The 15,497-nt window shown below is 41.0% G+C and overlaps 1 protein-coding gene across 4 annotated transcripts in view; it reads right to left on the bottom strand.

The window, feature by feature from the left end:
* Positions 1–15,497, bottom strand: part of LOC109409870 (uncharacterized) — a 240,379-nt gene that overhangs the window by 12,496 nt on the left and 212,386 nt on the right. For all 4 annotated transcript variants that reach the window (XM_062855753.1, XM_062855751.1, XM_062855752.1 and 1 more), the window contains 3 exons: positions 7,201–7,398; positions 6,504–7,075; positions 6,196–6,445 (listed from right to left, as the gene is read on the bottom strand). In XM_062855753.1, the coding sequence (XP_062711737.1) occupies positions 6,196–6,445; positions 6,504–7,075; positions 7,201–7,398 (1,020 nt within the window). The remainder of the gene's footprint in view (positions 1–6,195; positions 6,446–6,503; positions 7,076–7,200; positions 7,399–15,497) is intronic.

The following is a 15,497-nucleotide window of genomic DNA, read 5'->3' on the forward strand; positions in this document are numbered from 1 at the left end:
GGCATCGTAGCGCTGCAGGAGGTGTGTTGGACAGGATCCATGGTGCGAACGTTTAGAGGTAATCATACCATCTACCAGACTTGCGGCAACACACTTGAACTGGGAACAGCTTTCATCGTGATGGGTGATATGCAGAGGCGCGTGATCGGTTGGTGGCCGATCGACGAAAAAATGTGCAGGTTGAGGATCAAGGGCCGATTCTTCAACTTCAGCATAATAAACGTTCACAGCCCACACTCCGGAAGTACTGATGATGACAAGGACGCATTTTACGCGCAGCTCGAGCGCGAGTACGACCGCTGCCCAAACCACGACGTCAAGATCATCATAGGGGACCTAAACGCTCAGGTAGGCCAGGAGGAGGAATTCAGACCGACGATTGGAAAGTTCAGCGCACACCAGCTGGCGAACGAAAATGGCCTACGCCTCATCGATTTCGCCGCCTCCAAGAACAAGGCCATTCGTAGCACCTTTTTCCAGCACAGCCTCCCGTATCGTTACACCTGAAGATCACCACAACAAACGGAATCGCAAATCGACCACGATCTGATTGATGGACGGCACTTCTCCGACATTATCGGCGTCAGGACCTATTATGGCGCTAATATCGACTCTGATCATAACCTGGTGGTGGTTAAACTACGCCCGAAACTCTCCGTTATTAACCCGTATCGGCCTGAGTCAGCGCAAACGAAATAAAACTCACGCCGTTTAGTGAATACTCAACGGATTTGAATTTTTTTTACAGTATACTCGTACAAATGTCTAGCTTGTAAAAGTGTACAGAGAACGTCGGAATGGTCCTTGTGGCCGTAGTTATTCCGGTGGGTCACTGGGTCAGATCCTTATAAAAAGGGCTGTTTTTTGGTACACAGCTTCTTTTCCGTTATGAATCGGAAATAAATTCACTCTGTTTCCATTAAAACTTACTCCTCCACCAGCAAACATTGTTTATCTACAGTATTGAACCGTTTAGGAACTATCGGATGTGGTCACCGGACATAATCTCTGGAGGAACCTGCTACATACTGTATACGGGGGTTCATATCAATTTTTCATTTTTGCTGCATTTTCTAGAAAAAAATGTTTCATATACTTCACTCTTAGTTTTGGAATGTTTACCTTTGTGACTAATCCACCTAAAAGTGCGTCAACAATTGACTTTTTTTTGCCTTTTTTCATAAATGAAGATAGAGTATTGGTGTCTTCTGCAAAGTTGCAGAAATATGTATTGTTGGAAAGTTTTCCGAACAAACCTTGCACAGAAAAAAATATGTAATTAAAATTCAGCGAGAAATCATGCACATAAAGGGAATGCTAGAGTTAGTGCACTTTTACATGACATATGATGTAAAATTACATTACCATCATGTAAATTTCCGTCATCCATCGCGTAAACCATCATGGACGCCAACCGGTTACGCGACTATTAGCGGAAATTTACACGAAAGTACCGTATTTTTACATGATATCTCATGTAAATTTGCACTAACTCTAGCATTCCCTTTATGTGCATGATTTTTCGCTGAATTTTACATGAATATTTTTTTTTGTGTGGAACAAACTATTACCTTGTTTGTTCAATTTTAGGAGTTATGTGTCATTGTTTGTGGATGACCCCTTGAAATAGTTTTTTCGTTATAATATTTTCCAGGGATTTTTGGGAATTTTCGTGTGTTCTACAAAGTTATTCTTTGTGATGAAATACACATCCTTCTGCTTTTTCTTATTGGAATTACGCTCCAAGTGGCACATAGCCTGCACCTTAACGAGAAATCCCAGAAAGATTTCCTAGTGGAGTCCTTGGAGAAATCACAGGAGAAATATTGGGAAAAAATCCTTGAGTGATACTAGGACTCCTCCAGAAATTATTGCTGTAATTCTCCATGCAATTATAGCTGAGATTCTTACGAAAAAAAGTCCTGCTGTTATTCCTTCAGATATTTCTTCAAAATTTCCTGCTACCTGCTAAATATACCTCCAGATTTTTTTAGCATAAGAATCCAGTAATTCTAGCCGGTAAATCATTTGATAATTCTTCAGGAACTCTTGCGGGGAAATGCTACAGGAATGATGTTGATATTAATTCAGAAATTTCTGGTGAAATGCACCAAGAAGATTTGCTGGGTTCCTCGGAAATCCCTGAAGAAATCACTGATAAGATTAGCATAGGAATACTTGGAGAAACCCTTGGAGAAGCCAGACGCTTCTGGAGCAATCCAGATGAGGATTTTTCCAAAGATTTCTCCATGCATTTCTCCAAGAGTTCTCCTTAGCATTTTTCCGCGGATTTCTCCAAGAGTGCCATCAGGAATTACTGAAGGGAAGTTCCTTCTGTGATTTATTTTATTTTATTTTATTTTATTGATGCACAAGGGGGTCATGGAGCCAAGTCTCCAATGCAAGTCCAAGAACTCACATCGTCCAACACCGTGGAATTTGGGAGTAGGCATTGCAACCTCTTTAGCCATGCGGCTTTTAAGTTTTGCGTGGCCTTAATGATGAGAAAAGGTGGGAAATTGATTTAGCATATTGAGCTGTGAAAGAATGTGTTGACTTGCAGCAATCAAGCTGATCACAAGGTTGTGCCTTTGCCCAGGGAAGTTCCTTCTGTGATTTCTTCAGGCATTTTTCAAGAGATTCCACTTAGAAACTCCCCAAAGATACCTTCTGGGTTTCCTCTAAAAAAATCCTCTTTTGGAACTCCAGAGATTTTCCCAAGGATTCTTTCAAGAATTCCTCTTGGAATTCATCCAATTGCTTTGAGGATTCTTTCGGAATTATTTCTCTAGAAATTCTAGCTGGGATTCATCCAATTACATATTCATTTATGGGATTCAGCAGCACTCCAGTGTTTGGAAGCCGAAGTGATAAATGAACCAGGCAGTTTTTCTTCCCTTCTGTTGGTCCTGTTGCAATTACCAAGCGCGTCTTTGTTCTCTCGTCGAGTTGCATGGTTCACGGAGGAATACATAGAAAATACTCCGATATACAAAAACTGCAGCGAGAAGCGGGCATCACTAATGTCGAATTCGTTTTTAAACCTGGGTTGGAACTGGATTGGCGGAAAATGTGTAAACAAACAAACGTCAAACAAACTCAAACAAACTTTAGTACAAGCGAAACCGAAGTCGGGTTGGGGTTGAAACTGTGATCTCATCCAGTTCCAACCCAGATTGGAACTGAATCAAAAAACGAAAACGACATAAGTGTAACTCTTTCTGATGCTCTCTTATCGTTGTTGGCTTGCAACAACTGTGAATATACGTTATTTTTATCATTATTTGTCGTATTTTCTTTGTTAAAACCTTACATACTTTTAAATTTAATTGTAATAATGATGTTGCAGGTTACGTTGCCATAAAATCAAGAGTTTTGACAATATTCTGACAAAAAGTACTACTGCAGAACGCTTTCCTTTCACTAACATCGCCGAGCAAACTCTCTCTTGATTACATTCTCGTATCGAACCGTCCTTTCGCGTTTTGTATCATTTTTTTTTTTTTTTTATAAAATATAGTTTATTCAGCTGATTTTCTTAAAAATTAATTACAATGCAATCAATTATAATTCAACGTTTAAGTAAAACTCTAGTTCATCTACGTCTATTCTGTTATCACACTTGTTGACAAAAGTGACGTCGAGTGTAGCACAAGCTGAGTATAGACCACTCAGTAACTCGCGCTAAAATTCCAAACACTGCCACTAGAAATTCACCTTGAGATTTTAAGAGATTCATTCTGAATCTTTTATGATTTTCCCCTCGTATTTTTACTGGAAATCCTCTTAAGATTCCTTTGAGAATTTCTGATGAAATTGCTCTTAGAACGCCGCTGGGATTTCTCCAGGCAGTCGTGGTAGGAATCATCCAAGTTGTATTGCTGGTATTCTTCAAGCAATTCCTGCTGGAAATCCTCCAACAGGGCTCCTAGAGAAATAACTGCAGAAATACCATCTGGAAATGCTTGAGAACATTCAGTAAGAATGCCTGTAGAAATCCTGGCAGGAGCTCATGAAAGCATCCCACCAATAATTTCTGTAGGTATTCCGAGAGGAATTCTCAGAGAAATCCTTGAGGAAATCCTTAAAGGAATCACCGGAGCAATTTACAGAGGAATCTTTGGGGAAATTCCGGCATAATTTTTTTAGCAGAATTCTATCAGATATTTCTGGAGAAATATCAAGAGGGTTTTTCGAAACATTTTTCAGCAACTTCTCTTGGAATTCATACGAAAATTTATTCAAGGATTCCTCAAGGATTTTTTCTTGGGATTCCTGGTCCACTTGAAGTTCTCCAGGGTTTCCTGCTGTGATTCTTTCAGAGATTTTTTCTCGTATTCCTTCTGCTCTTCGAAATCCAATAATTACTGCTGGGATTCCTTCAGGAGATTCTACTAGAATTTCTTAAGAATTCTTGGCGAGAACTTTCAAAGATTTTCAGCAGGAAATTCTTAAAGAATCCCTACAGAATTGCCCCACAAGTGCCAGATGATGTTCTTCCAAAGTCTAGACATTCGTGTTGGGATTGCTTCGGAGGTTTCAGCAAAGATTCCTTCCCATATCTTTCCTGTGATTCCCGCAAGGTTTCTTTCAGAGATTTCTTACAGCATCCTATAGAAAATCCTCTTACGATCCCCTAGAATTTTTCTCAAGGGTTCATTTAGAAATTTCTTTTAGGGTTTTCAGCAAACTCCAGGAATTCTTGATGGGGTTTCTCAAGCTTTTCAGTTGCGATTTCTTCAGTAACTACTGTTCGGAGTCTTCCAAGAGGATTCCCAGCTGGAAATGCCTGGTGGAGTTTATCGGAAGTTTCTAAATAAATTCCAGCAGCATTCCTGGGGGCCAGTGAGAATGCCTAAAGGAATATCGAGGCGATTTCCAACAGAATTTACTGAGAATATTGTAAGACATTTTCCGTAGAAATCCCTAAAGGAATCACAGCAGAAATTTTTGGAAGCATCTCAGCTGTTATTACTAACGTTGGCAGCTTCTTTTCAAAATCACTCTCCTATACAAACACGAGAAAGAGAAGAAAGGAAGATGGGACTTGCTCCGTCCTTAATCTCGCTCCTTTTCGTGAGTTCGTGGGAAGTTACCAAGCCGGTTTCATCGACGGCCGGTCGACAACGGACCAGATCTTCACCGTACAGAAAATCCTCCAGAAATGCCGTGAATACCAGGTCCCAATGCACCACCTGTTTATCGACTTCAAGGCGGTATGCGACAGTATCGACCGCATAGAGCTATGGAAAATCATGGACGATAACAGCTTTCCCGGGAAGCTTACCAGACTGATAAGAGCAACGATGGACCGTGTGCAGAACAGCGTAAGGATTTCGGGTGAACTATCCAGTTTATTCGAATCTCGACGGGGACCACGACAAGGTGATGGACTTTTCTGCCTTCTATTCAACATCGCCCTGGAAGCCCGAGCCGGGTTCAACAGCCGGGGTACGATCTTCACGAAATCCGACCAATTTGTCTGTTTTGCGGATGACATGGATATTATTGCTAGAACAGTTGGAACGGTGGCAGAACTGTACACCCGCCTGAAACGTGAAACATCAAAGCTCGGACTGGTGGAGAATGCGGCTAAGACAAAGTACATGCTGGTAGGTGGGACTGAGCGAGACAGGACAAGCCTTGGCAGCAATGTTACGATAGACGGAGGGTACTTTCGAGATGGTAGAAGAATTCGTCTACCTCGGTTTCTCGGCTGACAATAACGTGAGCCGTGAAATACGAAGGCGCATCATCAGTGGAAGTCGTGCCTACTATGGGCTCCAGAAGAAACTGCGGTCAAAAAAGATTCACCCCCGCACCAAATGTACCATGTACAAGACGCTAATAAGACCGATGGTTCTATACGGATACGAGACATGGACGATGCTCGAGTAGGACCTTCAAGCACTCGGAGTTTTCGAGCGACGCGTGCTAAGTACGATCTTCGGCGGCGTGCGAACGGTGTGTGGCGGAGAAGGATGAACCACGAGCTCGATGCACTGCAAGTGGCAAAAGCTGGCCGGATACGGTGGACAGGGCATGTTGCAAGAATGCCGGACAACAACCCTGCAAAGTTGGTGTTTGCTAACCATCCGGTTGGTACAAAAAGGCGTGGAGCGCAGCAAGCAATTCGGAATTTGCTTAGTAAGAGACTCGACTATATTGAGTTACAAAGTCATAAAGAAAACTTACCACTCGAAAAACTTCCGTCCGTCAATCGTCCCATCGCAATCGCCCACGTTGTTGGGAAGCTGTAGGCCAACGTAGATTTCGTCCGGATCCCCAAAGGCAGCTCCGCTACCGCCCGCCAGCGGGCCTATATAGCGCACCCTTCCGACCACCACCCGCCCGCTGCGTGCTATTACCTTCGCCAGGTGGCCCGGCTTGAGACATTTGGCGGTCTTTGGCAGGAAGGGCAGTGCCTGTTTCGAGGGGATGTAGTCTGTGGGAAAAAATAATGATAAGATTACGAATGTTGGATGTAGAAGAGACCTTGTTACCCCGTTGAATGTCGTTCTCCGAGCACCTTCGATGCTTCGCCGACCCTACGGTATGTAGCGGATGTGGAGGCAATGGAGGTTCGCAGTGGCCTCCGGGATCCTCCAGCATGATGTTACCTTCGATGGACCTCCGCAAGAAATCCTCAGCCTCCTCCAGAAGGCTGTCCGTGGATCCTCCGGAGTCACCATGAATTCTGTACAGTGAAGGGCCACCGTACCGGCGAGGGCAGTTACAGTCGTGCCTCAGATCCGGTAGAGATCCCCGTATCTTGTGCGTAGGCTCTTGGAAGGTTACCCTCGGAGTGTAGTGCATACTCTCCGAGGCTCGTAGCGACGTGTTCTGATGGTTGTGCCGGCAGACGGCACAACGAATCGACGGTACACTCCGAGAACGATGATGCTTACTGAGGGTACTGTATCGGGACCCCAGCGAGTAGCTTTTGGACGAATCGAACGAGTCTCCACGGTCAGCCCAGTACGCTTCGGTTTGGGTGGTTTGTGTAGCGATGCTGCTTTCGTTGACCGTCCATTGGGAAACGCCCGGTGAAGTCATGCTGTAGCTCGGCGGTATTCTACGTGGATGAAAGATTGAAAAACGAATTGATGATTAATTGTTGAATAATTTCGAAATTTTTACCGTGGACGGAAAACCAATAATAACCAAACAACATCTAGTAAGAGTTACAAATATCCTAACCCCTTGACCGTTTCCGGCGTCTTGAGCAGATTGCCCTTGCAGTAGTTGGGTGAGCGGTTCTCGTCATTCGACTCCTCGTCCTGTTCCTCCGGCTGCTGGCAGAGGTGGTCCGCCGAGCGCGACAGCTCCGGTACCATGCTGGTGAAATTGATATCGCTCAGCAGCACTCGACGAGCCTCTTGGGTTTTATCTGATGGCCTGTATATCGGTCGGGGAAACCGGGACCCAATTGATTGATTGATGGTTGCATGGTGGTTGGTGGTGGTGCCGGTACACGGTCGGATGCGGTTCCCATCGGTAGTTGTTGGTGTGGGAAGTCCCGACAGCAGCAGTGGGGAATAAGAAGGCAAACCATAACACGTTTGGGTTGATACAATGTATGGATAAATATGAAATTATACATGTACATGTTCATAGGTACACAACAGCTAATGGTGTGGTCTGTCTATCAGAATCGTGTGAAATGGGTGTTTTGCTGAAGCGAGGAATAGTACTCAGTAGCGACAAAATAATTGGCTGGGAGGGTTACGTGATGGGGGTTAAGTATTATCTGGCTAGGGAATTGCATTATTCCTCGAGAACTACGTCAGTACCACCGATATTTAGGATTTCAATATTATAGTCACAGTCACATGCACAACCAGTAGAAATGGAGACGCATGGTCGGTCACTGATAGAAATGGTTTCAAATAAAATATGTTTTCACAGTACTTTTATGGCATCTAACGACGTTGTTCCATACGAGATGGAGGAAGTTATACCCACGTGGACATGCCATATCCAGTGCAATCAACAAGACAAACCATCGGCCGTTTCTCATCCGGAATCTCCCACGTCTTGAACGAGCACTGGCAGCGCACAGTGCGTCTAGAGGAAATCACTTGATGTCTTCGTCAACCGCAGCCGTCGTCGTTTGGCTGATTCAGGCTTTCGGTGGCGTGACTAAGCCCACTTACCCGCACTTCTCGTTCCAATCCAACCCGACACGACAGGAGCAACTGATGATGTGGGGCTCATTTATCGGGCGGTTTTAATCTTAATTGTTGGAATTGAACGGATTTGCTCATCACTGTCTCGTGCCCCTATCCGCGTTGGCTGCTTGAGCATTAGATAAAATCTTAGCTTTGCGGTGCTCTTAGTATCTAGCAAAGAACTCCTGTGTCGTTTTAAAGTTTCCTCGCTTCAAAACTAAGAGTCCACTCAAGCTTGTAGTGCTGCAGCTGTGCTTGAATCAGCACTCCTTCTTTCCGTCGAGTCGACTAATCGTTGACAAAACGAGCAAAAGCGCAAAGAACGTTAGGCTTTTAGCCCCTTTGTTTCATGATTTCATTTGTTACCACTCACCAGTTAGTTTTTCGCCATTAGATTACGTGTTGGAAATTTCAAAGGGAACCGTATCTATATGTTTTCAACTGAATATGTAAGAGCTTCAATTAGAGCTTTTCTAGCGGACCTAGCAAATTTTAGTTTTGGTTAATGAATTGCGAAATTCCTGTAAATGATACCCAAGTAACCAATAAGCACATAAAATGCGGTTTACAGTATTTTATGAAAAAAAAACATTAAATGAAATTCGGCCGTATATGCGCCTTAAGTGCTGCTTAAATGCGGGTTTTGGTCCAATTTACGGCTGTTCAAATGCTTTTCCCTCTGACTTAGAAAATGGAGACAATACTATATTTAGAATCCAAGAATCTCCCGTTGCGTTTTTGATCGCTCTTCTTTTTCGCTGTTTCTCACTCTTCTCTTCAATTTTGGCAATTTCGGTTGTGCTAAACTGTTTTTTTTTTGTTGAAGACCCAAAAAACGTGCTTTTCGAATGCTACGTAACAGCTGTCAGATTTTAAGTAGTAATTGAGTTGCTCCTTTAGCACAGCTTAGCGATCCAACTGCTAAGATAGAGCAATGTGGAGTGTTGAAATACGGCTTGTTTAAATGCCTTTCTGGGTAGTGCCTTGTAAAACATTTTAATGGTTTAAATTGATTCCATTCTTTTTGTATTCGTGCGTGCTCACTTCTAACAAAAAATACAAACATAAGAAATAAAATAAACAGTTTTCAATCCTTTGTTTTTCGTAAGATGAAAATGGGAGCCACATGCTTAAGAAGGGAACCTATAACCTACTACAAGCCCTACTATCTAAAATCAGCAAACGCACAATCTCAACCCGTTGAGATCTTGAAATAAATTTGTTATCAACAATCAAGTTGCCGGGGCCCGTGGCGTAGTTGGTCACACGTTCGCTTCATATGCGGATGGTCATGGGTTCAATTCCCAGCCCCGGCACTTGCAATTTATCGTCTGTTGCTCTTCCCCCCGAGAGCGGCAGACATTGACCCTCTTCTGAGCCTACGGCTCAAACGGACCCGCATACCTGGACATCGAAGAACTGCAACTCATAATGGACCCCCAATCGGACTGGAAAAGGAACAACAGCCACCCATCCACATCCTCGTGCTCTTCAGTCTACCATGAATAGAGTGAAAGAAGCACAAAGGCAACCAGTTCGATATAGAAGAATAGAATGGAATACATCTAGGCGCTGTACAAAAGTGTAAGTGCAGCTGTCAATTGTTATCGCTCACGTAGTGCCCAAGTGGACAATAGAGCTGTAAAATTAGGTTAAGTGGTTAAGAATAAAAAAATCAACAATCAAGTTTCAATAAATTACGGAAAAATATCACGAAAAAAATGATGTCTACGTTGTATCTCCAAACATTTTTTTCAATGTAGGGCCTCAACATCCGATAATTTTCACAAGTTCTATTTTAGCACATTTTAAATACAATCATCACATGTTGATCCGTATAGATACAAGAGGTCTCTTAACAAGTGAAATAGATGATAACTACTCATAAATAATAAAAAAAATCTAGCTGTACTCGGAAAACTTTGTCTTGTCTACTGAGTTTTTTTGTTGTTCCAAATCCAGTTTTTTCATGAACCCCTGGAGGAATCTCATTAGAAACATCAAGAGGAATCCTGAAAAGTAACCTCTGGCGGAGTCCCTGATAGAACCCAAAAGGAGTCCCTGCAGAAATTCATGAACAATCCATGAAAAAGAATTCTGCTGAAGTAATGTCTAAAAAATAATAATCTTGGAAGGATTCCCTGAAAGACTTTTGGTAGAAATCCCTGTAAGAATCTTGGGATAAACTCAAAGGAAATCTCAGAATCTATGCTGGACAAATCCCTGAATGAATTCATAATTAAATCTCGGAAAGGAGAAATACACGAAATAATGTTGGAAAAAATCAGGAAATATCTCTAAAGGAATCACGGAAAAACGCAAAATTGGAATCCCTGAAAGAATTCCCTAAAGGATACCGGGTAGAATATTTGGATGAACCCCTGAATGGATCTCTAGAGAAATCCTAAAGGAAACCCGGGAAGAATCAATTAAGGATTCTCGGAAGGAATTCTGGGAGGGATTCCTGCAGGAATCGCTGGAGAACTTCCTGAAGGAACCAAGGGAGGAAATTCAGGAAGCATTATGGAGAAATCCCGGCTAAAATTTCTGAAAGAATCTTGAAATAGTCACTGAAAGAATTTCAAAAGGAATCTCTTTGAATATCCTGGAGGAGATCCTAAATTAATCATGGGTGAGATATCAGAAAGAATCATGCAGGGGTGTCAGGTCATTCGGCCGAAGGCCAATGGGCCGAAGGTCATTAGGCTAAATGTTCATTAGGCCGAATGGCTATTTGGTCACTATGCCGAATGGTCATTGGGTCTTATTTTTGCCGTCCCCACTGAAACAAATCCTGATTCTTGAGCTTATTTAGTGTTCTATGCCAATTGTTATGTTACATGTGTATATCGTGTGGCAGGCACGAAGTTACACAATAAAAAAGAAAGTCATTTCCTTTACGAAAAGTTCTTGAACCGACCGGAAATTTTACCCATCATCCTCAGCATGATTTTTTCCTTCTTTTGAACATAGATCGTTCTTTCTAGTTTCATTGTTAAAATAGTTTTTGGCAAAAATGGTTGAAAAAGGTAAAATCAACAGATCCGTTTCGAGTTTCTTAATTGCTGAATTGCAATTCATCCTGATGACCATTCGGCTTAATGACCATTCCGCCTAATGACCTTCGGCCTAATGGCCTTTGGCATAATGACCTTTGCCCTAATGACCCAGCATCTCATGGAGGAATCCTAGAGGGATACCTGAAGGAATTGCAATAAGAAATAATGCAGGAATCCCGGGAATACCCTTCAAGAAATCTCGCTAGGAATCCTTGGAGGAATACTTGAAGGAACAACGGACGAAATCGTTAAGAGTCCCAGGGGAACACTCATGAAGAATCTCCGATGGAGTCTCAGAAATAAACCAGGAGGAATTCCTAAAAGAAACCCAGGAGGAATCAATTTTTGTTTTGGAAATCCATAGGGATTCCTCCTGGAATTCCTTCATTGATCCCTTTAGTGGAATATATGAAAATGTTCATGAAGGAACCCAGGGAGCAATTCTATGAAAGAATCTTTGGAGGCATTCCTAACGGATTTCAAAAAAGATCCCAAAGAAATCCCCGAAGGAATCCCCAGGGTTGCCTTTAAGAGACCCGGGAAGAAGCAATGGAGGAATCTTGAAAACTACCCGAAGAATTTTCTGAAAGAATCTCGGTAGGAATCTCTGATGGAATCGTTTGATAGTAACCCAGAAGACATTTTTCAAGAATTTCCAAGGATTCCTGTGAAAATTTTCCTGAAAGAATCATCTAAAGATTTCTGGATAATCCCTGAGAGTATCTCGGGGGGGATCCCTTTGAGAATCCCGGGTGTAACCCCTGAAAGAATCTCGGAAGAAATCCTTACAAGAATTCTTGAAGGAATCCTAGGAAGAATATTATTTATTTATTTATTTATTGCTCAAATTCATGTAGAGTAAGGACTTCTCCTTATAAATTTCTACAATTAGATTAACTTTGAATACATAAAACTTTGATACATTAACTAAACTAACCTTTACTCGTGTTAATAATTATACTAGTTCCGTGTCGCCAACCATGTCGTGACCTCTCTACGAAAGGATTTGTAATTTCTAAAAGATTTGATTTCAGAAGGAAGTAAGTTCCAATTAACAATGCCTCGTACAAAGAGAGTTCCCCCATAGTGAGAGGTATTATGATGACACAGTATGAAATTTCGATTGCGCGTTCCCTGAAAAGGTCTTAGTTTGTCAAATAGATACGAGGGTTTTTCAGTATTAACAATTTTGAATAATGCAAGACAGTAACGAAGTTTCAAGAAATTATGAAATGAGCAGCCTAAAAGTTGTTGTTGATAATGCGTTACACTATCATATCTAGAGAGATTGAAAATCCATCTTATGCAGCAATTTAATGCAACTCGTAATCTATCGATTGCTCTCGCTGAAGCGTTTGTAAGAAATTCACAACCGTACGACAAATGGGGTAAGATAAGTGATTTGAATATTCTAAGTTTAACAGCACTTGGCAACATATTAGCAGTAATTCTGAGAGAACGAAGGCTACCATAGATTTTGCTACACTGTAAATTTATGTGTCCTTCCCATTCCAAGTTATTTTGTATAACAATACCTAAATTTGTAAATTTATTGACATATTCAAGATCATCATTCCCAAGTCTAATAGAAGGCAAAGCAGGTGGACAACGAGATCGTGATATAAACATGACTCGTGATTTCACAGCATTTAGAGGCAACAAATTTCGCATTGACCAGTCATGAATTTCAGACAAGTCTAGATTGATTATCCGCGCCATTTCATTCAAAGGAAGATCGACCGAGTCAAAGTAAATCTGGACATCATCCGCGAACAAGTGTATCCTACAATGACGGAGTACTGTCGGAAGATCATTGATAAATAATGAAAAAAGGATTGGTCCCAGCACAGATCCTTGCGGAACTCCAGATACTATATCGATTAGGTCTGAATTTTCGCCATCAATACAGACACATTGTTTGCGATTTAAAAGGTAAGATTTAATTAAATCAACAGCCTTACTGGAAAAACTAAATTGTCTTGCTAATTTGATTAATAGTTTTGTGTGTGACACACGATCGAAAGCCTTGGAAAAATCTAGGAACATTAGAAATGCTACGGCTTTTTTGTCAATCTTAGAATGGATATCATCGTGAACTTTAAGCACTGCGGTAGTTGTGCTATGCCCTGCTCGGAAACCAGATTGATACGGGCTTAAAAGATCGAAATTATCCAAGAACGTTTTGATTTGAGATTTCAATATTTTTTCAAAAGCTTTGGAGAGGGCACACAGGATACTGATAGGACGCAGATTATTTAAATCTGTCCGTCCAGCTTTCTTAGAGATAGGAATAACTTTAACAGTTTTCCAACTCTTTGGAAACTTTGACGTTTTGATAATAAGGTTAAAGACATAAGTTATGTGAGAAACTACTAGGGGAAGAATATGCTTAATAAACTTTATTGGAATTCCATCTAAGCCTATTGCATTAGACTTAATTGTTCCAATCGCATTGATTACTTCACAATCGTTAGTTACTTCAAAATTAAAACCATTTGGATTTTGCGGCATAAATGGAACATGAGAAGAATCACTAGAAAAGTTATTTGCGAAGTATTCATTGATTTCCTCCTTGGTGTTTGAATAGTGCAAATTATTTTCATGATTATTAGTAACATTGAGACTTTTCAACCTAGACCATAGTTGCTTACAAGAATTGGCACCGCTCACCGTTCTAGAGACATAATTCGCTTTCGCTACGTTAATCAGGTGCGTCACTCGGTTACGTAATCTTTTATATTGGTTGTGACTAAAATCATTTCTGTTAGCAATCCAAGATCTATATGCCAAGTCTCGCTCAATCATAGCATGTAAAATATCATTATTAAACCAGTTTTTGTTACACGATCGTTTATGTACACGGACTGGTACAAAAGAATTATACAAATCAGTTAACCGGACATTCAAAATGTCTAAAGCAATGTCAGGGTCATCAATTGAGTATAAATTTGACCAATCGATAGCAAGCAAGGTGTTTCTCAAAGATAAATTGTCAATAGATTTGTAATCTCTGTATGTTGTGAAATCAGTATTGTTACTACGACGATCAATGTCCAATGAAGCAAAGATTAAATCGTGCTTCGAGAAACCAGAAGCACTTACTTGGTTGAAGTTAGATACAAAATTTGCGTTATTAGTTAATAGTAAATCTATTAATGAGCAGCCAGATGAATAATAATGAGTAGGTTCATTATTAACACACATTAATCCAAAACTATCCAGCACGCCCTGCATACGATAACGTTTAGTACTCGGTTTAATAAAATCAGTATTGAAATCACCTATTAAAACAGTGTTTTGATATCGTAGAGAAAGTTCGAACAACTTCTCTTCCAGTTTAGCAGCGCAGTCTCCCCTAGGTGGATTATAAAAAGTTCCTAATAAAAATTTGTCTGCATTGAGGCTTATTTCAGCAAAAAAAAATTCTGTTTTATCAACATCATCAGTATCTGCAACCACCTCCGAAACAGAAATGATCTTGCAACATAAATCTTGTTTGCAGTAGACAGCAATTCCACCTCCTCTGCTATATTTACGATCGTTTCGGTACAGTTTATAGCCATCAACAGCAACTAACTCATTCGGAATATCTTCAGACAACCATGTTTCTGTCAAGCATATAATATCAATATTGCTATTGCTGAAACACAACTTGAACTCATTAAATTTACTCATCTGACGAGCGCATAGACTCTGAATATTAACATGACAAATATTGATAGTATTACGAGGAAGTGCTGAGAGCATTACAGCACGAGGAATATGCGAAAAACTCTCATTTGTACGAACATTGTTATGAAACGAATCAGCCAACATCAATGGAAAAAGATCGCAGAGAAATCACGAAAATGGTTAGCAAACTGGAACAAGTATTTAAAGTTACAAAAGAAAGGGGAATACAGGGAGGAACTACATAATGAACCCTGGTGCATCCAAGGGGATTCTTTCACATATTCCTCTGAGATGCTTTTTGGAAATGTCATGAATTTTTTCTTTGCAATCACTTCTCCAGAACTTATTTTAGGTTTCCTCAAAAAGTTCCTTCTGGGGTTCCTAAAGGTTGTTTGGAGTTCCTTCTCGGATTATTCCAGACGTCTCTTTTTAAATTCCTTCTGGAGGTTCGGGGATTCTTTCAGGAATTCCATCAGGAAGCGGAATTCACTATGAAAATCATCTTGGGTTTCTTGAAATTAATCCATTCCGAAAGTGGTTCAGAATCTCGTATGGGATTTTTTTCTATATTATTTTCTGAAATCATTCCCGCCAG

Source organism: Aedes albopictus, chromosome 3, assembly GCF_035046485.1.
Source record: "Aedes albopictus strain Foshan chromosome 3, AalbF5, whole genome shotgun sequence".
NCBI classification, from domain to species: Eukaryota; Metazoa; Arthropoda; class Insecta; order Diptera; family Culicidae; genus Aedes; species Aedes albopictus.